General features: G+C 38.9%; 3 protein-coding genes across 3 annotated transcripts; all 3 read right to left on the minus strand.

The window, feature by feature from the left end:
- Window positions 1-339: 339 nt before the first annotated feature.
- Window positions 340-10022, minus strand: LOC131933589 (toll-like receptor 4). Its single transcript, XM_059290298.1, has 3 exons — window positions 7782-10022; window positions 5346-5509; window positions 340-1153 (listed from the first exon to the last, which is right to left on the minus strand). Exons 1-3 carry the CDS (start codon window positions 9970-9972, stop codon window positions 956-958), a joined length of 2553 nt encoding a protein of 850 aa, XP_059146281.1. The 5' UTR covers window positions 9973-10022; the 3' UTR covers window positions 340-955.
- Window positions 10023-13111: 3089 nt separating this feature from the next.
- Window positions 13112-25103, minus strand: LOC131933588 (toll-like receptor 4). Its single transcript, XM_059290297.1, has 3 exons — window positions 23987-25103; window positions 14752-14915; window positions 13112-13401 (listed from the first exon to the last, which is right to left on the minus strand). The coding sequence occupies exons 1-3, from the start codon at window positions 24918-24920 to the stop codon at window positions 13204-13206; spliced, it is 1296 nt and encodes a 431-aa protein (XP_059146280.1). The 5' UTR covers window positions 24921-25103; the 3' UTR covers window positions 13112-13203.
- A 29-nt stretch (window positions 25104-25132) lies between these two features.
- LOC131933587 (toll-like receptor 4) lies at window positions 25133-25948 on the minus strand (the record flags this gene model as incomplete). Its single annotated transcript, XM_059290296.1, has 1 exon — window positions 25133-25948. A coding segment is annotated over exon 1 (816 nt), but the record flags the coding sequence as incomplete, so codon positions are not given.
- Between the last annotated feature and the right edge of the window lie 613 nt (window positions 25949-26561).

Consider the following 26561-nt stretch of genomic DNA (forward strand, 5'->3'; position numbering starts at 1 on the left):
AGTTACGATTACCATTTTTTTCCGATATAACGTTTTTTTGTTTATGTTTATGAAAAAGATTTGTAGAAAGCATATCGCTTGACTCACACGGAAAAACTGCACTTTTATAGAAAAGCATCAAAGAGTAGATCTTATGAAGATTTGTACCGACTGATTCTAAATATATATTTTAAAAATCATATCTCTCATCGATGGAAGATATATAGAAATGTTTTTAAGAAGCAATAAAACTAATGGGCTCTCGTTCTTTTTTAAATTAAAAAATAAAATAATTTATAGCCAACAATAATAAAAATAATAATTTGCAACCAATTTGTAAGAAAAAAATACACCTTATACAGTTACAGCATTTATTACAATTTGTTTTCTTAAGGGGAAAAAGAATTTTCTATAGTGAAAAATTCTTTTCCTGATTAATACAAGACACCATGCCGTAATAAGAAATCACACAACGGTCAAGCGGCTGTCAAAAAGTTGTCAAAGCTTAAAAAAAACACTTTGTTTTCCTTTATAACATCGATTTTGATTTAAACTCCAAACAGTTTAATTGTTTTTGTTATCACTGGTTTAATGGGCATCGCATGTGGTAAAACGATACGCCTGATTAGTAATCCAATATTTTTCTTTGAAGGACCCGTTTATACGGTTGATGAAGCAATATGCCCAAGGCTATAAATGATATCCAGTTACATTGTTGTGTGAACCTTGCAAGGATGGCTGTCGGCACACGAAAATAATGACTGCTAGAGGTCAAGGGTATTTGCCATTCAAGTACTGTGGTGTAGCGGATCCTGGAAGGCCAGCAATAGGACATCATGAATGTCCTCCAAACTATCAGCCAGCGTATTAGTTCCATGAGACGATCTAGACCTGAATGTCCTTTATGAGACGATCTAGACCTGAATGTCCTCCATGAGACGATCTAGACCTGAATGTCCTCGCTGAGGTCCTACAGCTAGCGCAGGTCCTGTGCCAGTTTGTCCCACATGGCCTTCATCTCCCGCTCCGAGAGTTGCTCCCCCTGCGGGTAGGGGATGTAAGTGTTGCAGCGGAGGAAGGACATGAGCTCGCCCAGGTTCTTGGCCGCCATGTTCTCTTTGACCAGGAAAATCAGCACCGGACGTCCGTCGTGGACCGACTCCATGTTAGCCATCTGAAATAGAAAGGTCAAGGTCATACTACGGTCAACGCAACCGTCACGGTCAAGGCAATGCCGCCATATAAAGGCTTACTTCAATGTTTAAATGACAACAAGTAAAAGGATTCATTAATACTATTGACCTATCGTACTAAGGTCTAGAAAACTAAAACTTTTCCCGACCTGTTATCGACTAATGATGTGGGCTTGGTGGTTAAATTGTTAAAAGATCAAACAAAACACGCGGTTACACCTTTTTTTTTTACTTTTATTTCGCTTTCATTTATAATTTCAAAATTATACATTTTTAGTGAGAAATACACTGTTTATTGTGATTGCAATACTAATAAAAAACTGGGTTAGTACGCCTTAAACTAAGATAAAAGAATAAACCAATTTACACGTAATTAACACTTCTGTCTTTTTGAAGGAAAAAAAAAACCTTTAGTAAGTTTGACTATGTGACTACGCCGTCCCATTAACCTAGTGTCACACAAAAGTGAAACTTTGCACAAGTTTTAAGCATTACACTACTTTTCAAGTTTTGTGTTTTCATTTTACTGCAATACTTAGAAAATATTAAAGTTTATGTAAAACCGTCTACTTATTTTTTAGGTATATTTTCTTATATAAAAATACATAAAAAAGTTAAAAAATAAATATCAAAGTGAATATCGTAAATGCGATTTTGTTTTGAATATTGAGCGAACAAAGATACATAGTTTTAAAAAAATGTTTTCAATTTAAACATTTCATGGCTTTCGTGGCAGCTAGAGCTACAAAATGTGATTGTATACTGTCACAGACTGTATAATTAGATATGTTTATATTATTGTGTTTTACATGAAGTTGCATGAATGAAGAGTACCTGGCTAGCGGAAGGACTGTTTGAGCGATCGTCATGTGTTTTTCCATGTTTTTGGGTGAGATCGCTCATGTACGTAAGGGGAGAGAAAGTAGTGAATAAAAGGGAGAGCAAAAAGGTGAACGGGTGTTGTGTGCTAGAACTTGAACCTGAGGACTGTGGCTGTGAATGTAGGATGTTACTACGACACTTTGTTTCTTGACTGTGATTGTACTTATACCACTTGTGACCATGGATTTACTATGGATCTATTAATTCTCTGTACAAAGTGTAAATAAAGTTATTGTTTCACAACTACTGTTGCTCGTGTGAGTATATTGAAGAACCCACAATAACAACAAAGAATTCATGTTGTTACATATGGTGTCAGAAGTGGAGGCAATAAAGTGATGTTGCTACATTGTATTACTGTTACTTATGATGTCACAAGTGGTATAAGTACAATCACAGTCAAGAAACAAAGTGTCGTAGTAACATCCTACATTCACATGGCAAGGCTACAAAAAGAGGATGAAGTCACAAAAAAACTGATGAATAACATCAATAAACGACAAGGAAAGTACAGAGGCCACTGCTATGAAATAAAAAATGATATACTGGTTAGAATATTTCAGAATAACAGCATTAAAAGGACACAAATAGTCATTCCAGAGACACTGAAAGGTCTAGTCTTGGAGACAGCACATGATAGTCCTTTGGCTGGGCACATGGGAGTCAGGAAAACTATAAATAGAATCCTTGACAACTCGTTCTGGCCGGGAATCCATCAGGATGTGAAAAGATACATTGGTAAATGCAAGCAATGTATAACTAAAAATCATCTACACAGCAAACATATTGCTCCTATACAGCCAACTGATAAAATAGGAAGGGTGTTTGAGAAAGTGGCTATAGACATAGTAGGACCTCTACCAATTGCATCAAAAAAAGGTCACAGATTTATTCTAACTTTAATAGACATGGCGTCCAGATGGCCAGAAGCTATACCCCTAAGGGATATAAAATCCGAAACTATATGTTCTGCATTATTAGACATTTTTTCAAGATATGGTTTTCCTGAAACTCTGCTGTCAGACAACGGCAAACAATTTACCTCTAATGTGACTAATGCATTAACAAAGCTGCTGAAGATCACTCAGGTACACTCGACCATCTACAGACCGCAAGCAAACGGTATGTGTGAACGGTGGAATAAAACACTCAAGGTAATGCTAGCAAAAGCTACAGAAGATCATCCTAAGGAGTGGAATGAGTATATTCCGGCGATACTGTTCGCCTATAGAGGAACAGTGCATGACGCGACGGGGTACTCGCCATTTGAATTAATGTTTGGATCAAATCCAAGAGGGCCGCTTTCGTTGCTAAATGATAGATTACTTGGCACTCAAATCACTGAACAAGATGCTTTTGAGTTCATTACTGAAAAGAAAAGCAAAATGGTATATGGATTACAATCTGCTCAACAAAATGCGGAGGGAGAGGCAAGTAGACAGAGAAAATTGAAAAACAAAAATAGATACCTCAGGCAATTGAAGGAGACAGACAATGTCTATGTTTGGCTACCTACCTGGAAAGGGGTCAAATTATGGCAGGGACCATTTGTGATTAAAAAGAAAGTGAACGAAGTAGATTATGCTGTGGACATCAAAGGCACAATAAAGATAGTACATGTTGATCTACTGAGGAAATACGATAACATGCCTGAGCAGATAACTCAGGTGATGGAGGACATTAATACACATGACACTGACATAAATGAGGAAGTTGGTCGTGATGAAGAACTGCCAAAACGTCAAATAGAAGAACAATCTAGCGTAGTAATTATAGAGGAACAACCTACCTTAGCGAACATAATTCAAACAGAAGAAGAAATCCAGCAAATTACTCCGCTGAAGTACAGAAAAGAACTACAGCAGTTATTGAACGAATTCAAAGATGTCATTACTGAAGATACTGGCTACACAAGAACGATTACTCATGTCATAGAATTAAACAAGGATGCTAATTTAAAAAAGAAACAATATGCAGTACCTTATGCATACAGAGAAGCAGTGAAGAAAGAATTAAATCATTTGATCGAAACTAACAAAATACAACGCTCAAATTCATCTGTAGCTTCACCAATGGTGATAGTAAAAAAGAAGAATGGAAAAGTAAGAATTTGCTGTGACTATAGAGATTTGAATAAAATCACGAAAATAGACGCAGAACCACTGAGAGATACTAATGAACTATTGGAAGAGATAGGGAACTCAACAATTTTCACTCATCTGGACTTAAACCGAGGTTTTTGGCAAATAGGTATGGATGAGGAATCCAAACACTACACAGCGTTTACAACTGATGAAGGATTATTTGAGTGGAATGTTATGCCTTTTGGCCTAGTAAATTCAACAGCAACATTCTCCAGATTTATGAGAATAATGCTGGCAGATATAAAGAATGTAGTACATTTTGTTGATGACATATGTATTCATTCTAAGGATATCAAGACACATATGCAGTCAGTTAGAGAGGTACTAACAAAATTAAGGGAGCATGGCGCGACTATTGCACCTGAAAAGTTAAAATTTGCAAATGAAGAAATGGATTTTTTGGGATTCAAAGTAGGCAAAAATCAAATTAGACCTACTGACGGAAATAAAAATAAAATTCTCAACTTAGAAATACCTAAAACCAAGAAAGAAGTCAAAGGTGTATTGGGTCTATTTAATTTCTACAGCAAATTCATACCCAAGTACTCAGATATAACTCTACCTCTAAGACAGCTAATTACCAAGGACAGCAGTAGAACAATAAATTGGTCTAAAGAATGTCAGGATGCTTTACAGCTAATAAAGCAGTACTTTGAACATGAAGTAACGCTTACTGCCCCTAACTTTGAGAAGACACTAACACTGGTAACGGATGCTTCAAATTATGGATTGGGTGCATGTTTAATGCAAGAAGTGGACAAGGTACTACGGCCTATATTTTATCTGAGTATAAATACTGTTAACAAATAAATCTGTTACATTATCATTATCTCGCATAATAAAGAAAAACATTTTTCGTGTGGTGTCACCCCTTAGAGCTAGACAATGTGCCAGGCTTGTCTTAAATCAGACACAGATTTCAGTTGTTTTTAAATTAACGCCTAAATTAAATCCAACAGTTCATTTTATTTTTAAAAATATCGCATTTAGTTAAGAATAGATTGTTTTTTACTGGCAAAACCAAAACTAAACGTTATTTTTTGCTTATAAAGAAAAGGTTTTAATCGTTTAGTTCTAGATTAGAACTGGAATTACTGTTAGGATATTTTTTAAAAGCACTTGAAAGCACAATAATAATTCCACCTACCTGGACCTCGTATTTACACCAGTGACTCTTGCAGAAGTTCCCGGTCAGGATGACCAAGGTCCTACGGCACATGCTGACGGCGCTCACGATGTTGGAGGCGATAAAGTTTCCCGCCACAAAGTTGCGCCCGTGGATGTGAACTTTGACCCCTCTTTTGACTAGCTCTGTGGAAGTTATTTATCTTTGGAATTTCGCCATATTTTTGTGTGCGACATTTACTATAATTTTAAAATTTATTCATTCCCTAAAGTGTAACGAAATAGATAGTCATTATAGCCTGAATTAATTCATTATGTTTTCACATTTTATTAACTTTATAACTGATTTAAATCGTTCTTTTAAATAGACAAATTCTTTTTAACTTATTTTTTAAATTGACGAACGGATGGACGGGAGTGGTATGGTGTAGAGGTGGAGTGGTATGGTGTAGAGGTGGAGTGGTATGGGATGAGATGCTTTGGTGACCGTGGTGTTAGCTGTATATATATATATATATATATATATATATATATATATATATATATATATATATATATATATATATATATATATATAATAAATAAAGCTCAATTCTGTATGTAGAAATAAGTTTGTTTGTCGTTGACATACTTTGATGGATTTAAGTGTTAGACTATTATCCTGCTCATAGTCTAAATTTATGAGTTAAAAAATTATTATTTAAAGTGTTGGGAAATAATTTTCATTTTTCAAACTGATAGTAATAATTGTCGGCATGTTCATTGAACACAATTTTAAAAAAATAACAAAAATTCTAATTATGTCTGAAAATTATTTATATTTAGTCCTTTAGCACTTACTTCCCTTTGATAAATTAGGAAAACACAATTACTTCCCTTTATTAAACATTGCATTAGTGGAAAAGAATTTACTTTTTATTACTTTGTTTTGGTGTTGGGAAAAAAAATATTTACATAATTAGCGGGGATTGATCAGGTGCAAATGTTGTAGGTATTTTACGAATACGCTTGGAGTATTATAATTGTTCATTTGGTTTGGTTTGGCACCTACGTTCGTTTAAGTGAGTGCAAAAGACTATGAATAAGTTGGAATACTGTAGTCGATTATTAAGCTGAAACAGGCGATTCTGCCCCGGGCTAGACTGTGAGCACTTTGCGTTTATGTTCGCGTTAGTGTTTTCTTTGTGTTTAGGTTGGTTTTGCGTTAGTGGTTGCGTTTTGATTTGGTTCGTTTTTGTTCTTTCTTTTTTCGTTTTCGTTTGTGTTTTTTTCTTTGGGTTTGTGTTTGTATTTGTGTTTGTGGTTGGTTTTGCGTTTGGATTTGGTTTGTTTTCGTTTGCTTTTTTGTTTGTTTTTTCTTTGTGTTCGTATTGGTGTTTGTGGTTGTGGTTGGGTTTGTTGTAAGGTTTTTGTTTTCGTTTGCTTTTTTGTTTGTTTTTTCTTTGTGTTTGTATTGGTGTTTGTGATTGTGGTTGGGTTTGTTGTTAGGTTTTTGTTTTCGTTTGTATTTGTAATTGTGTTAGCGTTATGTTTGCGTTTTGTTGTTTAGGTTTTGGTTGGTTGTGGTTTGGGTGGGCAATGCCGGGTTTATGATGATTACTAAACACACAGGTAATAATCTTTAACAGAAAGGTTTTTCACAGAAGCCAGAGCAGGGCCTGGCCGGGACGGCTAGTGTTTATATATAAATCACCGAATCTGCAATAATATAGTTTTTTAAAAACAATTAGATGTGTAGGGTAAACTGTTAGTATTAGTATGAAATTATAAATCAGATACATTAAATATGACAATATGTGCAATTTTGTTTTGCGTTCACTTGGTGTGCAGTTCTTTTTTTTACGAGATTCTGTTCTATTTTAAAAAGTTTAAGTAATTAAAAATGGATTAAAAATCATGTCTATATCCCGAGTTGCCATCCCCTGTTGTTTTATATAAGAATATTTGAGAAAGTTTAGGGTAGATCATTCCAGGTTTTTTTTTTTTTTTTTTGTTAATCTTTTGGAATACTAAACAACTGATCCGGCCAGGTAATGCCCTGGCTAAATATAAATCATGTATAATGTGTAAAAATAATGCTAATTCAATATTAATGGAAGTATTGGGGACGTCTTTCAAGTAAGTAGATTTAAAATGTATTTTTACTGTAATATTCACCTTAACTCAAAGAGTAAGTCATTTAATTTCTTGATTATTAATTTTAAAGAAAAAAAATTGCGTGTATAAACTTCCAACATTTTTTTATGCTGACCAAATAAAAAGGAAACCATAAGTAACTAATGACCCAGCTCGACTTTTTTTTTTAAATCAAAGAACAACCAACACAAAGGTAATTGGGTTAAACCGAAATAGCCATAAAATTAGTAATCGGCAAATAGACAACCTTATTATCACGGAAACTTCAACACCCTAATATGTATATTACCAAAAGATACATTATCTTCTCCTTAAGACTTACCAGGCTCGACAACCTCAAGGACGAAAAGTTCATCCGGGTTGGCGTAGGAGATAAAAACGTCATAGTCAAATTTGTTGCCTTTTGTCTCGTGTCGTCTATGGAAGTTCAGCATCGCCGCGTGGTACAGGTACCGCAGGCTCCACCTGAAGCGGAAGATCATGAGACCGACGAGAGCAAACAGCACGAGCAGCGTGGCGGCAACAACAAACAGGAAGAGCTTCTCGTTGGATGCGCATTCTTTGTTCAGCAGCTCCACGGTTTTGTTGTAGCCGTTGGTCAAGCGTACGTACACGTCGTCGTGAGCACAGATATAACTCTTGAACGACTTAAATGCTGGAGACTTGACCATCCAGGTTAGGAATTTCAAGTTTTGACACGTGCAAAGAATAGGGCAGTTGTTAAGCTCCACCTCAACCGGTATCTGGTGGTCAATCAGCCAATCAATGCTTTCCATCACGTCATCAGGAAGTGACGAGATCGAATTGTGACTCAGATTTAACAGTCTCAAGTTTTTCATCCCACTGATATTTACATTAAATTCCGAAAGACGATTGTTTGACAGATCTAGAATAGTAAGATTGTTGAGACCGATAAATAAACCATAACTTAAATTTTGAATGTTGTTAATAGAAAGATCTAACTTTTTTAGATTTGTCAAATTAGCGAAAACAGGATCGTCAAGAGTGTTTAAAAAATCCCCAAGTAGGTTTGTGCCGAGGTTAAGATTCTCCAAACGCGGGAAATTGGAGAAAAACGTCCACTCCAGGGAACTAACATAGCTCGAATAGATACTGAGGGTGGTCAAATGATTGAAGCCGATGAACGGACCTTGCAGCTCAGGCAAAAAGTTTCTGTCCAACACAAGGTCTGTCAGGGAGTTGTTGCTGACTATCGTCAGCCGTGACAGACGGTACTGCAACTCAGCGTTAACCATTTCTATCCGGGACAGTTGTGGTGGGAGGTGGAATACTAGAGCGTTGTCATCTCCAACGCTTCTCCTCTTGAGGAGGGAATGAAAATGTTTGATGGATTCTTTATTGTAGGATGTTGGAATATCGTAGAGGTAGTCTTCGCCGTTGATCAGTAAAGTCTGAAGATTGGTCAGTTTTGGGAGAAATTCAAGGAAAACCCCGAACACGATTCGGTTTTTTCCGATGTCCAGAAGAGTTAAGTTTGGGGGGAGATGGTCGAACGTATCGTTGTCTATCTTCTCAATGCTGTTCCCCGCGACCTTGAGAGTGGTCAAAGACTTGGGGAGGTTGACCACGTGACTGGCATTGACTTGAGTTCCGGTGGAGTAGCGCCACTCGATGGTGCTAACGTCCAGCCACCACAGGTTCGTGTTGTTCCTCAGCCCGTGCATGATATGCTGCAGGTGTTTGATTCCAATGTCCTCGTTGTAGTGGATGTCCAACATCTCCAGGCTCACCAAAGGCGTAAAGGCATCCTTGTCAATGTGCCCCCCACGTAGGTGGCAGTTGCTGAGGTTGAGGACCTTGATGTGTCCCAGGTACTGAAATGTCGTGTTGCTTAAACAAATTATATTACAGTATCCATCCAGATAGCCAGTTACGGTAAAGTTGACCAGTGACGTCATCCTACTGAATCCCACTCCAAACGACGCATTCGTCAGCCCATCTATATAAAGCGCTTTCAAGTTTTTCAAGTCAGATAGCGCTAAATCTGGGTAACTAAAATTGTTCCCTCCTACCGCCGAGTTAAAGTTTTTATTCAACCTCAAGGCCGTGAGGGACACCAAAGGCTTGAAGACACCCACGGGAAACGTGTCAGGGGTCATCGCTAGGGAATTATCGTCCAGTCGGAGAAACGTCAAGTTTTCCAGACCCGAAAACGAGCTTTCATTCAGCTTTGAAATGTTGTTTGAATTCAAATGCAATATTCTAAGTCGTGAGTAATTTTTTAACGAATGAGGAGGTATTTCAGTTAAAGCGTTGTTGTACAGGTCAAGTTTTGTTATGTTAGGCGGTAGGTTTTGAGGGACGGATGTTAGTCGAAGGCCGCTGCAATCACAGCAATTTGTTTCGTTGTAGCACCTACATCCCGAATATATACAGTAGGTAGAATTCCTTCTGGGATTGCATGATTGTGTTTTTGACAACTCGAGAAGAGATTCTCTTTTGTTGCTGTTATTGAGGTCAGAGGTCACTTGGTTATTGACACCTAAGTCCATTGTTAGTTTGTGACTGGGTGAGGAATTACTTTTCTTTTTTGTCAGGACGGCGTCTTGTTTTATGACATCGTTAACCGATACATAGTTATTAGATGGGATTGCCATACGATGTACATTGTTTTTTTTTGTTTTGGTTGACTTCTCATTTAACCAGGAATCTTTAGAATCAGACTTTCCGTTAACAGTAACTGAAGACGTCATGTCCGGTGGACGTGAAGTGTATGCTCCCGCTTCATTGGTCAAAAAAACCAGGAGCAAACACGAGATAGTGAATTTTGTTATCATGACTGCGATTGGTCTAATAACTGGGAGCTAGAAGTTTTAGTGAAAACAATTGTATGGTTTTGTTTAAATTATGTGTAAAGTTATGGAGAGAGTGAGACAAATTTTAGACAGCACTTTAATTATTAGCTGATGTTAAAATAAGCGTCTGACATATATGGTCTTGTACAGAGTCAGTCTTTATTTACCTAGCTCAGACAAAGCGACATTTTATACTTAGGTCAGAAAGTAGCACACGTTTTAGGCATTCACGAAACACAATTCCGTTGCTGTTATTGTTGTTCAACCGTTGGTTTAAAAAATGATGCTCCATTGACTACATTTGCTTTCAAGTAATGAAATAACCTCCATCTTACGTTGATGTAAAACTACGTTGAAGTACGTGCTACCTAATCCAGTTCAGCATAAGTTTACAAGCCTAGGGAACCCGCACGCAGACCACACAAACAAAATTTTAAAAACTTTTGACATGGTACGCTCGTGTCTATTAGCCATACACGGATTTTCTTATATGAGAGCCTCGGGTATTTTTGTTTAAGAGCCAAGTTGAAGATAAGGAAATTCCTGGGGTTAAAGTATCGTCATTGAAATCTAGGATTTGGCTTGTTGCTAATCCGCAAGAACGACACACTTCCGCCTTGATAAAAATAAAGTTAAACCTTCTAGAACAGCGTCAGCTTATAGACTAGTGCATAGGGAGGGGTGTAATTCCATGCCCTTAACAATAAAATATGTTACTAACCTAGCAGATCCCCTACACACCTCACACCGTCAACCACACACAGATGCAATGTCACGCCAAGTACCTACAGATAAAGCCCATTATAAAACAATGATATGACGTTTCCAATAGGGCTAGTATGTATGTCAACATCTTCTCGTGTTTTTACTTGCCAGCTAGTATTTTCCAAACCAAATGTGAATATTTTTATTGAACGGCAAAAAAAGATTACTTCCGCTATTGTTAATTCAAGACAAATATATGCTATGTAAAATTGTAATTTTTTAAAGCGTACATTTGGTTAGTTTTTGTTCAAATGAGTAACTATTTGTCCTAAGCGAAGTTACGATAAACTTGGTCTACCGGTACTTAATTTGATTATATTATTAGTAAACATTTTTATAACTGTTGCATTTTGGGTACTCTTTTTTATTTAAAATATCGAAGCGAGGCTTCGTTGTTTCTTATTAACTGAATACATATTTATTATTTTCTACATATTCCTTTTATTATAATAATCTTTGATATAAATATGCCAGTGTGATATACTACACAGTGTAACAAAAAACATCCTCCCGCATTATAAAGGTGTGGTTTTTTTTTTAACTTACCCGAATAATGGTGTGATTCTTTTGCTCTGGCAGATGGTGTCTCCTAACTCTCATATTTTGGAGGATAGTGTGTCCAGTTTAACAAATTCTCATATTCTTACGATTTTGTCTTCAGATTTACATACTCACCGAAGTTAGTGTACAAGTTCTTGACCTTCAGCTTTGTCAAAATTTGTCATTTCTTCAAATACTGAGTTAGTTTGGAATTTAAGATTCAGATAAAGACCCGAATAGAGCTATGGTTTACATATCTGCAGGCCATATTTCAAAATAGAAGGGTCAAAATGTTATAAAAGAAAATTAGCAGAATAGGCCCCGTTGCAACTTTTCCTCAACGGGTGCAAACAACTAGTTATTAAGTAGTTTAAAAACCATTAAGGTTGATAAGTTAAACTATAATAGTGATGATGCGGGGAAATTATTTTTAATGTTATAGCTTACAATTCTAATATGTCTACCTCATGTGGCCGATCTAAGTAGCATGGGTTAAATAACACAGAAAGCCATTTTGTGAATCAATCTCCTCCCACAATACAAAAATAAAACATGTATCCATTGATATAACGAAAATTGATGTTGCAAACAAATGGGGTAGTGATAGCTCCAGGAACAAGTTACGATTACCTTTTTTTCCGATAAATCGTTCTTTTGTTTTTGTTTATGAAAAAGATTTGTAGAAAGCATACCGTTTGACTCTCACGGAAAAACTGCACGTTTAGAGAAAAGCATCAAAGAGTGGATCTTAGGAAGATGTGTACCGACTGATTCTAAATATATATTTAAAAAAATCATATCTCTCATTGATGGAAGATATATAGAAATGTTTTTAAGAAGCAATAAAACTAATGGGCTCTCGTTCTTTTTTAAATTAAAAAATAAAATGATTTATAACCAACAATAATAAAAATAATAATTTGCAACCAATAAGTAAGAAAAAAATACATATACAGTTACAGCATTTATTACAATATGTTTTCTTAAGGGGAAAAAGAATTTTCTATATTGAAAAATTCCTTTTCCTGATTAATACAAGACACCATGCCGTAATAAGAAATCACACAACGGTCAAGCGGCTGTCAAAAGGTTGTCAAAGCTTAGAAAAAAACTTTATTTTCCTTGACAACATCAATTTTGATTTTAACTCCAAACAGTTTAATTGTTTTTGTTATCACTGGTTTAATGGGTATCGCATGTGGTAAAACGATACACCTGATTAGTAATCCGATATTTTTTCTCTGAAGGACCCGTTTATACTGTTGATGAAGCAATATGCCCGAGGCTATAAATGATATCCAGTTACATTGTTGTGTGAACCTTGCAAGAATGGCTGTCGGCACACGAAAAAATTACAGCTAGAGGTCAAAGGTATTTGCCATTCAAGTACGGTGGTGTAACGGATCCTGGAAGGCCAGCAATAGGACATCATGAATGTCCTCCAAACTATGAGCCAGCGTATTAGCTCCATGAGACGATCTAGACCTGAATGTCCTCCATGAGACGATCTAGACCTGAATGTCCTCCATGAGACGATCTAGACCTGAATGCTCCAAACTATCAGCCAGCGTATCAGTTCCATGAGACAATATAGATATAAATGTCCTCGCTGAGGTCCGACAGCTAGCGTAGGTCCTGTGCCAGTTTGTCCCACATGGCCTTCATCTCCCGCTCCGAGAGTTGCTCCCCCTGCGGGTAGGGGACGTAAGTGTTGCAGCGGAGGAAGGACATGAGCTCACCCAGGTTCTTGGCCGCCATGTTCTCTTTGACCAGGAAAATCAGCACCGGACGTCCGTCGTGGACCGACTCCATGTTAGCCATCTGAAACAGAAAGGTCAAGGTCATACTACGGTCAAGGCAACCACCACGGTCAAGGCAATGCCGCTATATATAGGCTTACTTAAATGTTTAAATGATTACTAAAGGAAAATGATTCATTAATTCTACTGACCAATCGTACTAAGGTACAGATAACTAACCTTTTCGCGATCTGTTATCAACTAATGATGTGGGCTAGGTGGTTAAATTGTTACAAGATAAAACAAAACACGCGGTTAAACTTTTTTGTTAAACTTTTATTTCGCTTTCATGTATAATTTTAAAATTATCGGCCTACAAATTTTTTATTGAGAAATACACTGTTTATTAGGATTGCAATACTAATAAAAAACTGGGTTAGTACGCCTTAAACTAAGATAAAAGAATAAACCAATTTGCACTTTTATCTTTTTACTATGTGACCACGTCGTCCCATTCAGTAGCGTAGCCAGGATCGTCTCATGGGGGGGGGGGGGGGGGGGGGGTTCAAATTTTTACCCGGGGACGACCTTTCGATTTGCAACCCCCCTTCATATATATATATATATATATATATATATATATATATATATATATATATATATATATATATATATATATATATATATATATATACCGAGGGGTCTATGGGGGGGGGTATAATACGCCACTGGTCCCATTAACCTAGTGTCACACAAAAGTGAAACTTGGCATAAGTTTTAAGCATTACACTACTTTTCAAGTTTTGTGTTTTCATTTTACTGCAATACTTAGAAAATATTAAAGTTTATGTAAAACCGTCTACTTATTTTTTGTTGTTGTATATTTTCTTATTTAAAATTTCCTTTTAAAAGCTAGAAAATAAATGGCTAAGTGAATATCTTAACTGAGATTTTGTTTTGAATATTGAGCGAGCAAAGATAGAGAGTTTTGAAAATGTGTTCAATTTAAACATTTCATGGCTTTCGGGGCAGCTAGAGCTACAAAATGTGATTTTATACATTTTTTGGTTTAGAGTACAAATACTGTGAACAATTAAATCTGTTACATTATCATTAACTCGCATAATAAAGAAAAACATTTTTCATGTGGTGTCACCCCTTAGAGCTGAACAATGTGCCAGGCTTGTCTTGAATCTGATACGGATTTCAGTTGTTTTTTTTTAAACGCCTAAATTAAATCCAACAGTTCATTTTATTTTTAAAAATAACGCATTTTGTAAAGAATAGATTGTTTTTTACTGGCAAACAAAAACTAAACGTTATTATTTGCTTCTAAAGAAAAGGTTTTAATCGTTTAGTTCTCTATTAGAACTTTAATTACTGTTTAGATATTTTTAAAAGCACTTGCAAGCACAATAATAATTCCACCTACCTGGACCTCGTATTTACACCAGTGACCCTTGCAGAAGTTCCCGGTCAGGATGACCAAGGTCCTACGGCACATGCTGACGGCGCTCACGATGTTGGAGGCGATAAAGTTTCCCGCCACAAAGTTGCGCCCGTGGATGTGAACTTTGACCCCTCTTTTGACTAGCTCTGTGGAAGTTATTTATCTTTGGAATTTCGACATATTTTTGTGTGCGACATTTACTATAATTATACAATTTATTCATTCCCTAAAATGTAACGAAATAGATAGTCATTATAGCCTGAATTAATTCATTATGTTTTCACATTTTATTAACTTTATAACTGATTTAAATCGTTCTTTTAAATAGACAAATTCTTTTTAACTTATTTTTTAAATTGACGAACGGATGGACGGGAGTGGTATGGTGTAGAGGTGGAGTGGTATGGTGTAGAGGTGGAGTGGTATGGGATGAGATGCTTTGCTGACCGTGGTGTTAGCTGTATATATATATATATATATATATATATATATATATATATATATATATATATATATATATATATATATATATATATATATATGTAACGAGACTATTTGCCTGTAGTGCCAAATGTTAACGAGTTCTGCTCGACAACGCCAAATGTTACCGAGTCTAACCACTCATTCTACACAACATCGACCACAGTATAGATACTCGAAGATGCAGGTTCGCTATTGATCCTTTTATTACATGAATCAAAGAAATGCTTCACAATAATATAATGAATCAAAAGGAATGCTTCACAATAATAGTCTGAATCAACTGACCCCCAACAGTCCTCACTAGTCTTCACATAACTGAATGCACATGTCTATCGTCCTTCTTAACACAATACGGCTAACCCGTTCAATAACCAACTTGATACTGCCTCACTGACTGACTGATCGAGAGAGAGAGAGAGCGAGCTCAGCCGTCGCCTTCCTATATATCCCCTTCGTATTCGTAATCGTATTCGGTTCTATCATAATCGTAATCGTAATCGATTCTAATCGTTGCATCAGAATGTTAATTACGCCGCTTCTGTCGTACAGTCCGATTTAATAAGCCATCTGCATCCTGTCACATCAAAGTTGACAGACCGTATTGCGTTCTTATCGTATCGCTTCCCAAGATACTACGCCTTGGCTTTCTGATCGTTATCAGCCAACACCTGCGTTATTACATCAGTCGTGTCAAAGTTGACAGCGCTGTACTGCGTTCTTATTCTCTGGTAACTTCCCCTAGTTACATCCACCCCTGCCTTTTTTTGTGTGTTATCAACCACAAACAACGCTTGGCAGGTGCAGTCCTTCAAAGTCAATCGCACCACCGTAAAAAAAAATGTATTGTTCCACTCACTGTCAATGTCGTCACATTCGTATAAGATTGACAGTTATCCCTATTTCACATATCAAATGTGTCTACATCATCTTCCTCAGACACAAAACAGTTCTAGAATTCACATCCACCCTTTTTCGTTTGGTGCCTTCACCAGTTCACTTTTATGACTTTTTTGAACAGTCTGTTCTCATACCAGCGCGACCATGAAAGAATTGATGGTTGCTGACAAAAAATTTCGTATTCTTTCTGTTTCTCAAACTTCTCCGCGGACCACTTATCTGCTGTTCTACTGTGTCTCTGCTTCTGGGAGGACCGGGATCCTCCTTGTTGCCGGTATCCTCCCCTTGTGTATCGCTGTTGCGCTGTTGATGGTGACATGGTTCCGGGATGGGTATGTGAATTTCCGTTATAGTTTCCGGTTCCCTAATTGTCTTAGGTTTCCTTGTGTGTAACTGCTCTTCTTGACTATGACAATATTTCTTTAATTGAGCAATATTCGCCCACCGATCCGGTTTGGCGTGATCGATGGGTCTTATCTTAAAGGGGCCACCTGCTACTTTAGGCATCTCCACGACTTGCCATATCTCCTGTCCCCAGAGGTCGTGGATTTTGTTTCTGCCTAACGGGTGGCTACGCAGTAATACCCTGTCGTTCAGTTTGAGTGGCGGGTCCTTTGTCTGTACCGGCGGTTCCCTTCGCCGTGCTTCATGTTCTAGTCTTTCCTGTACTACCCTGTACATTTCTCTAATTCGTCTCATATGTTCATTCACATATTCCAGTGCAGTGTATGAGCCAGTCATACTCTCCTTTTTTCCTAGGAACAAGTCAAGAGGGAGTCGAGCCTCCCGTCCGAACAGCAACATGTGTGGCGAAAAGCCGGTTGTGGCATGGGGGGTGCAGTTGTATAGATATACCAACTCTGGGAGAAAATCAGGCCAACGTTTTTTCTGTTCAGGTTCTAGAGTACGCAGCAAATCATGCATGCTGCGGTTGAACCGCTCGCACTGTCCGTTTCCTTTCGGATTAAATGTGGTTGTTCTAGATTTGTTGATCCCGTAGTGGCTGCACAGTTGGTTAATTACTTCTGACTCAAAGGCCCTTCCTTGGTCAGAGTGTAATTGTCTTGGTATGCCATATTTGATGAACCAATGTTCTATTAGGACCTTTGCCACTGTTTTGGCAGTCTGATCTCGTGTGGGCACCGCCACAGTCCATTTGGTGAATACATCAGTCATTACCAACACATGTTCCGTCCCATCCGATGATTGCTCCAACGACGTAAAGTCCATAGCCACAATCTCTAGTGGTTTTGTCGCTAGTAGGTGTCCTGATGGCTGTCTCATTTTGACAACTGGCATTTTCGCATGCTGACACCTCACACAAGCCTCACAATGGCGTTTGACCTCCATCTCCATATTGGGCCAGTAACACCTCCGTCGTAATATTTTGTGCGTCCTGTCCTGACCCTGGTGTCCTGCCCTGTCATGTGCCAACCTTAGCACTTCTTCTCGTAACTGTCCAGGCACCACCACCTGGTGTATTGTCCCATCTATTTGGTCATGAATTCTCCGCATGAGAACACCATCCTTTATACTGAGACGGTCCCACTGACTCAGTATTTTCTTTGTTTCTCGACCAAATTGTTCTCTTTCCCTTCTTCCTGGGAATTTTTGTTCCTGGACGTGTTTCAACAGCGGCTGTAAGCCACTATCCGTTCTCTGGGCATCTCTTATCTCTTTGTGATTAAGGCAATTAAAATCACTAATGTCCATATGTCCGGGCTCCGTGGATATGTGCTCCACCCCGGTCTGCCCGTTTTGCATCACTTGCACCCCGTGAGGGATATCTGTTGACGCTCTGACCTCACATATTCCTGTCAGCGTTTCTTCCTCATCGCCCGGTCTCTCGTACGGATTCCTTGATAAAGCGTCCGCATTGCCATTGGACCGCCCCGGGCGATATTTTATCTCCAGGTCAAAGAGTGCCAATTCTGCTGCCCATCGCTGTTCGATGGATCCCAACTTTGCTGTCTTTAGGTGACTCAAGGGGTTATTGTCAGTGTATACCACACATTTAGCACCTAATAGATAGTCCCTGAATTTTTCAGTCACAGCCCATTTTAATGTCAAAAGTTCTAGTTTCATGGCGCTGTAATTTGTCATGTTCTTCTCTGATTCCTTCAGAGCTCGACTGGCATACGCAATAACCCTGAAACCTTGCTTTTGTTGTTGTGATAGCACAGCTCCCAGACCTTTAGAGCTGGCGTCAATTTCTAGCCGAAATGGTTTGTCAAAGTCCGCGTATCCTAATATCGGCGTCTCTGTCAAAGCCTTTTTCAAGAGCTTAAACGAGTTCAGGCATTCATCAGTCCATAATTCACCTATCAGTTGTGTTTTACCTTTCTTTTTCTCCTTACTGTGTTTCTTTGTCATTTTGTTTACCAAGTCATGCAACGGTGCGGCAATTTTTGCAAAACCAGGTACAAATTTTCTATAATAGGAAGCAAAGCCCAAGAATGATCTGACCTCTACTGTAGTTGTTGGCTGTTTCCATTCTTTAACAGCTGCAATTTTATCTGGGTCAGTGGCGATGCCATCCGACGAAATCACATAACCCAAAAAATGTACCGATTTCAGACCGAAGCCGCATTTGTCTGGGTTCAGCTTTACTCCTATCTCCCTAAGACGGAGAAACACTTGTTCTAATCTTTTTAGATGGTCCTCCCAAGTTTTTGAGTAAACCAGTATATCATCCAAGTACACCAACATTATTTGAAATAGAAAGTCACTCATAGCACTCTGCATTACTCGCTGGAATGTAGCAGGCGCATTAGTTAGACCAAACGGCATACGGGTCCACTCGTACAGTCCCAGTGGAGAAATAAATGCAGTCTTATGTTGATCGTTGGGGTGCATGGCCACTTGGTGGTAGCCGCTAGCCAAATCCAAGGTAGAAAAAAATCTTGCTCCCCCCAACGCATCAAGACATTCATCAATACGAGGCAAGGGGAATGCATCCCTTCTTGTGATATTGTTCAATTTCCGGTAATCACAACACAGTCTTATCTCCCCCGACTTCTTTTTTACCACTACTATCGGTGCCGCATACCGGCTAGTGCTGGTTGTAATAATTCCCTTTTTTAGTAGATCGTTCAGGTGTGCTTTCACCGCCGAGTAGTGACTTGGTGGTAATCTTCGATAAGGTTGCGCCACCGGCTTGTCTTGTAGTAAGGGTATCTGGTGTTTTATTACTTCCGTGTAACCCAAATCACCCTCGTACGAGGCAAATATATCCCTGTACTTATTCAGCAATTCATTTAGTTTTGGGTCCTCAGTTTCCGGGAATGTATATGATCGGCCATCCTCTTTCTTCACCTCGGCCGTCACATTGACCGACCTAATTGTTACTTCATTACTGCTGGTATTGCTCAGTTCGATGCACTGTGCCGACCTTAGTACCTCGACGTTCTGTGGTACTCCTACCAGAGTATTAGGCGGTATAAAAATTTCCTCATCCAAAACATTTGCCACTAATCCTTGAACTAGTCCCTTCTCCGCTGATGTGTATGTCCGCAGTAACACGACGCCTGCCCTCAGTGCGGCGCCACATGGTTCTATCATCACATCACCATTCACGCTTCTATCACCAATTTGTAATGTGATTGCCTTGACCGTGTTTGCCGGGACTGATATCCTTCCTCTGGTCTTGGCAAACCTGGCCAACTTGGATCCCCGACCTGGTGTGGTCGATCCGACAATATTTGTAAGAAATTCTGGCAACTGGCCAAGAATATTCATGCCCAACAGGCAAGGTATATTTGACACATTTGTCTCTAGGTTGTGTTTCGTAACGAACACCCCAACCTGCTTCAACCTATGTCCCGCCACCACGACATCCGCCAGAAAATAACCACAGTATGGAATGGTTAGTCCATTAGCTGCCGTCAGGCGCATGCATGTGTCAGACCTCAACCTATGGTCTTTTCCTTTCATCCATTTGGTGTAAAAATTTTCCGTAATTGTCGTCACCTGGGAGCCTGTATCCACAATTGCCTTCACCGCGATGTCCCCAATCGTAATCACCATTTCGGGACAGACTCCCATCATTTTGTTTCTTGGGCCATAACCTCGCCCCTCTGTAGCCTGGCCCTGCCTTATAGAGGACGACCGTTTCCCTGACAGTACCGTGCCATATGTCCGGGTTGTGAACAGGACAAGCAAATTGGTCGACCGTCAGCCGTCCACCGGAGCGATGGACCGGCGGGTCGCGGCCGTCCAACCTGTCTCTGTTTTGTCCCGTTCTTTTCCTGATTCTCAGCTGTTGACCTGCTTTCTAACCTCTCCAATCGTTGGTCAACCTTATCCAGGTGGGCCAACAGTTGAGCCATCATGGTTTCTACCGTGCCGGTCCCTGTGGGTGGGAATTGTTTCTGTTCCGGCACAGAGACTTTGTCCACCGAACAGTTCGATTGGTCCTCCTCCTCGGACCTGCGGATCGCTAAGTTCCTGACCTGAAGGAAGGTCAACTGCGGGTCTTTGTGGACCTCCTCTTTCAACTCTCTCCTTAAGATCGGGGTTGCTAGCCCCTCGATGAAATGGTCCCTCAGTAGGCGTACATCAATGTCAGGTGTTTTGCCCTTTACCGAATCAAAGGCCCTGTTCATTCGGTGTGAATACTCCATCACACTCTCCGCCATTCTCTGCTTTAAGCCTACGAACCCCGATAGCAGTTGCGATCCCGACCGTCTCTCCCCAAAGGTCTCCATAATTAGATCCAGCACCTTATCTGGATCTGATTGGATGGTTTTATCGTGGCATTTGACCTCTGCCCTAACCGTCTCTCCTATACTGCCCATCAGCAGTCTTAATCTTTCCTCTGGTGACATGTGTCTCGAGGCCCAGGCCGCTTTGACCTCTTCACTGAACCTGTTGGTTAAAGCTGGATCACCGTCCCCGTAAAATTTGTTAATGTGGGACTCTCTGGGCAGGACCACAATATGGGTCTGCTTCTCGTCCAGAGTAGACATTTTATTCCTTGAGTAAAAAAAAAAGAGTTCTTTCTTACCGTGTGTGTATGAAAAATTTTCCTCGTTCCTCAATTTTCACTGTTCCTGAATGTCCGAATTCACACACACACGAAACACAGTTATGAACAAGGTTGACTATGGGTGCCTCAAGCGGCAAGTCTTGTTGAATTCACCCTGCTCGCAGCGCCAAATGTAACGAGACTATTTGCCTGTAGTGCCAAATGTTAACGAGTTCTGCTCGACAACGCCAAATGTTACCGAGTCTAACCACTCATTCTACACAACATCGACCACAGTATAGATACTCGAAGATGCAGGTTCGCTATTGATCCTTTTATTACATGAATCAAAGAAATGCTTCACAATAATATAATGAATCAAAAGGAATGCTTCACAATAATAGTCTGAATCAACTGACCCCCAACAGTCCTCACTAGTCTTCACATAACTGAATGCACATGTCTATCGTCCTTCTTAACACAATACGGCTAACCCGTTCAATAACCAACTTGATACTGCCTCACTGACTGACTGATCGAGAGAGAGAGAGAGCGAGCTCAGCCGTCGCCTTCCTATATATCCCCTTCGTATTCGTAATCGTATTCGGTTCTATCATAATCGTAATCGTAATCGATTCTAATCGTTGCATCAGAATGTTAATTACGCCGCTTCTGTCGTACAGTCCGATTTAATAAGCCATCTGCATCCTGTCACATCAAAGTTGACAGACCGTATTGCGTTCTTATCGTATCGATTCCCAAGATACTACGCCTTGGCTTTCTGATCGTTATCAGCCAACACCTGCGTTATTACATCAGTCGTGTCAAAGTTGACAGCGCTGTACTGCGTTCTTATTCTCTGGTAACTTCCCCTAGTTACATATATATATATATATTTATATATATATATATATATATTTATATATAGCTCAATTCTGTATGTAAAAATAAGTTTGTTTGTCGTTGGCATACTTCGATGGATTTAAGTGTTAGACTATTATCGTGCTCATAGTCTAAATTTATGAGTTAAAAAATTACTATTTAAAGTGCTGGGAAATAATTTTCATTTTTCAAACTGATAGTAATAATTGTCGACATGTTCATTAAACATAATTTTTAAAAAATAACAAAAATTCTAATTATGTCTGAAAATTATTTATATTTAGTCCTTTAGCACTTACTTCCCTTTGATAAATTAGGAAAACACAATTACTTCCCTTTATAAAACATTGCATTAATGGAAAAGAATTTACTTTTTATTACTTTGTTTTGGTGTTGGGAAAAAAAATAATTACATAATTAGCGGGGATTGATCAAGTGCAAATGTTGTAGGTATTTTACGAATAAGCTTGGAGTATTATAATTGTTCATTTGGTTTGGTTTGGCACCTACGTTCGTTTAAGTGAGTGCAAAAGACTATGAATAAGTTGGAGTACTGTAGTCGATTATTAAGCTGAAACAGGCGATTCTGCCCCGGGCTAGACTGTGAGCACTTTGCGTTTATGTTCGCGTTAGTGTTTTCTTTGTGTTTAGGTTGGGTTTGCGTTAGTGGTTGCGTTTTGATTTGGTTCGTTTTTGTTCTTTCTTTTTTCGTTTTCGTTTGTGTTTTTTTCTTTGGGTTTGTGTTTGTATTTGTGTTTGTGGTTGGTTTTGCGTTTGGGTTTGGTTTGTTTTCGTTTGCTTTTTTGTTTGTGTTTTTTTCTTTGGGTTTGTGTTTGTGGTTGGTTTTGCGTTTGGATTTGGTTTGTTTTCGTTTGCTTTTTCGTTTTTTTTTCTTTGTGTTCGTATTGGTGTTTGTGGTTGTGGTTGGGTTTGTTGTTAGGTTTTTGTTTTCGTTTGCTTTTTTGTTTGTTTTTTCTTTGTGTTTGTATTGGTGTTTGTGATTGTGGTTGGGTTTGTTGTTAGGTTTTTGTTTTCGTTTGTATTTGTAATTGTGTTAGCGTTATGTTTGCGTTTTGTTGTTTTGGTTGGTTGTGGTTTGGGTGGGCAATGCCGGGTTTATGATGATTACTAAACACACAGGTAATGGTCTTTAACAGAAAGGTTTTTCACAGAAGCCAGAGCAGGGCCTGGCCGGGACGGCTAGTGTTTATATATAAATCACCGAATCTGCAATAATATAGTTTTTTAAAAACAATTAGATGTGTAGGGTAAAATGTTAGTATTAGTATGAACATATAAATCAGATACATTAAATATGACAATATGTGCAATTTTGTTTTGCGTTCACTTGGTGTGCAATTCTTTTTTTCTACGAGATTCTGTTCTATTTTAAAAAGTTTAAGTAATTAAAAATGGATTAAAAATCATGTCTATATCCCGAGTTGCCATCCCCTGTTGTTTTATATAAGAATATTTGAGAAAGTTTAGGGTAGATCGTTCCAGGTTTATTATTTTTTTTGTTTTGTTAATCTTTTGGAATACTAAACAACTGATCCGGCCAGGTAATGCCCTGGCTAAATATAAATCATGTATAATGTGTAAAAATAATGCTAATTCAATATTAATGGAAGTATTGAGGAAGTCTTTCAAGTAAGTAGATTTAAAAAGTATTTTTACTGTAATATTCACCTTAACTCAAAGAGTAAGTCATTTAATTTCTTGATTATTAATTTTAAAGAAAAAAAATTGCGTGTATAAACTTCCAACATTTTTTTATGCTGACCAAATAAAAAGGAAACCATAAGTAACTAATGACCCAGCTCGACTTTTTTTTTAAAACAAAGCACAATCAACACAAAGGTAATTGGGTTAAACCGAAATAGCCATAAAATTAGTAATCGGCAAATAGACAACCTTATTATCACGGAAACTTCAACACCCTAATATGTATATTACCAAAAGATACATTATCTTCTCCTAAAGACTTACCCGGCTCGACAACCTCTAGGACGAAAAGTTCATCCGGGTTGGCGTAGGAGATAAAAACGTCATAGTCAAATTGGTTGCCTTTTGTCTCGTGTCGTCTATGGAAGTTCAGCATCGCCGCGTGGTACAGGTACCGCAGGCTCCACCGGAAGCGGAAGATCATGAGACCGACGATAGCAAACAGCACGAGCAGCGTGGCGGCAACAACAAACAGGAAGAGCTTCTCGTTGGATGCGCATTCTTTGTTCAGCAGCTCCACGGTTTTGTTGTAGCCGTTGGTCAAGCGTACGTACACGTCGTCGTGAGCACAGATATAGTTCTTGAACGACTTAAATGCTGGAGACTTGACCATCCAGGTTAGGAATTTCAAGTTTTGACACGTGCAAAGAATAGGGCAGTTGTTCAGCTCCACCTCAACAGGTATCTGGTGGTCAATCAGCCAATCAATGCTTTCCATCACGTCATCAGGAAGTGACGAGATCGAATTGTGACTCAGATTTAACAGTCTCAAGTTTTTCATCCCACTGATTTTTACATTAAATTCCGAAAGACGATTGTTTGACAGATCTAGAATAGTAAGATTGTTGAGACCGATAAATAAACCATAACTTAAATTTTGAATGTTGTTAATAGAAAGATCTAACTTTTTCAGATTTGTCAAATTAGCGAAAACAGGATCGTCAAGAGTGTTTAAAAAATCCCCAAGTAGGTTTGTGCCGAGGTTAAGATTCTCCAAACGCGGGAAATTGGAGAAAAACGTCCACTCCAGGGAACTAACATAGCTCGAATAGATACTGAGGGTGGTCAAATGATTGAAGCCGATGAACGGACCTTGCAGCTCAGGCAAAAAGTTTCTGTCCAACACAAGGTCTGTCAGGGAGTTGTTGCTGTCTATCGTCAGCCGTGACAGACGGTACTGCAACTCAGCGTTAACCATTTCTATCCGGGACAGTTGTGGTGGGAGGTGGAATACTAGAGCGTTGTCATCCCCAACGCTTCTCCTCTTGCGGTGGGAATGAAAATGTTCGATGAATTCTTTCTTGTATGATGTGGGGATGTTGTAGAGGAAATCTTCACCGTTGATCAGTAAAGTCTGGAGTTTGGTCAGTTTTGGGAGAAATTCAAGGAAAACCCGAACACGATTCGGTTTTTTCCGATGTCCAGAAGAGTTAAGTTTGGGGGGAGATGGTCGAACGTGTCGTTGTCTATCTTCTCAATGCTGTTCCCCGCGACCTTGAGAGTGGTCAAGGACTTGGGGAGGTTGGTCACGTGACTGGCATTGACTTGAGTTCCGGTGGAGTAGCGCCACTCGATGGTGCTAACGTCCAGCCACCACAGGTTCGTGTTGTTCCTCAGCCCGTGCATGATATGCTGCAGGTGTTTGATTCCAATGTCCTCGTTGTAGTGGATGTCCAGCATCTCCAGGCTCACCAAAGGCGTGAAGGCATCCTTGTCAATGTGCTTTCCGTGTAGGTGGCAGTTGCTGAGGTTGAGGACCTTGATGTGTCCCAGGTACTGGAATGTCGTGTTGCTTAAACAAATTATATTACAGTATCCATCCAGATAGCCAGTTACGGTCAGGTTGACCAATGACGTCATCCTACTGAATCCCACTCCGAACGACGCATTCGTTAGCCCGTCCATATAAAGCGCCTTCAAGTTTTTCAAGTCAGATAGCGCTAAATCTGGGTAACTAAAATTGTTCCCTCCTACCGCCGAGTTAAAGTTTTTATTCAACCTCAAGGCCGTGAGGGACACCAAAGGCTTGAAGACACCCACGGGAAACGTGTCAGGGGTCATCGCTAGGGAATTATCGTCCAGTCGGAGAAACGTCAAGTTTTCCAGACCCGAAAACGAGCTTTCATTCAGCTTTGAAATGTTGTTTGAATTCAAATGCAATATTCTAAGTCGTGAGTACTTATTTAACGAATGCGGAGGTATTTCAGTTAAAGCGTTGTTGTACATGTCAAGTTTTGTTATGTTAGGCGGTAGGTTTTGAGGACGGATGTTAGTCGAAGGCCGCTGCAATCACAGCAATTTGTTTCGTTGTAGCACCTACATCCCGAATATATGCTGTAAGTTGAATTCCTTCTGGGATTGCATGATTGTGTTTTTGACAACTCGAGAAGAGATTCTCTTTTGTGCTGTTATTGAGGTCAGAGGTCACTTGGTTATTGACACCTAAGTCCATTGTTAGTTTGTTACTGGGTGAGGAATTACTTTCATTTTTGTCAGGACGGCGTCTTTTTTCTTAAATGATACAACGTTATTAAATGGGATTGCCATACGATGTACATTGTTATTTTTTGTATTGGTTGACTTGTCATTTAACCAGGAATTTTTAGAATCAGACTTTCCGTTAACAGTAACTGAAGACGTCATGTCCGGTGGACGTAAAGTGTATGCTCCCGCTTCATTGGTCAAAAAAAACCAAGAGCAAACACGAGATAGTGAATTTTGTTATCATGACTGTGATTGGTCTAATAACTGGGAGCTGGAAGTTTTAGTGAAAACAATTGTACGGTTTTGTTTAAATTATGTGTAAAATTATGGAGTGAGTGAGACAAATTTTAGACAG

The sequence above is a fragment of the Physella acuta genome, unplaced genomic scaffold (assembly GCF_028476545.2).
Source record: "Physella acuta isolate Inbredline_101_S28 unplaced genomic scaffold, ASM2847654v3 ptg002566l, whole genome shotgun sequence".
NCBI classification, from domain to species: domain Eukaryota; kingdom Metazoa; phylum Mollusca; class Gastropoda; family Physidae; genus Physella; species Physella acuta.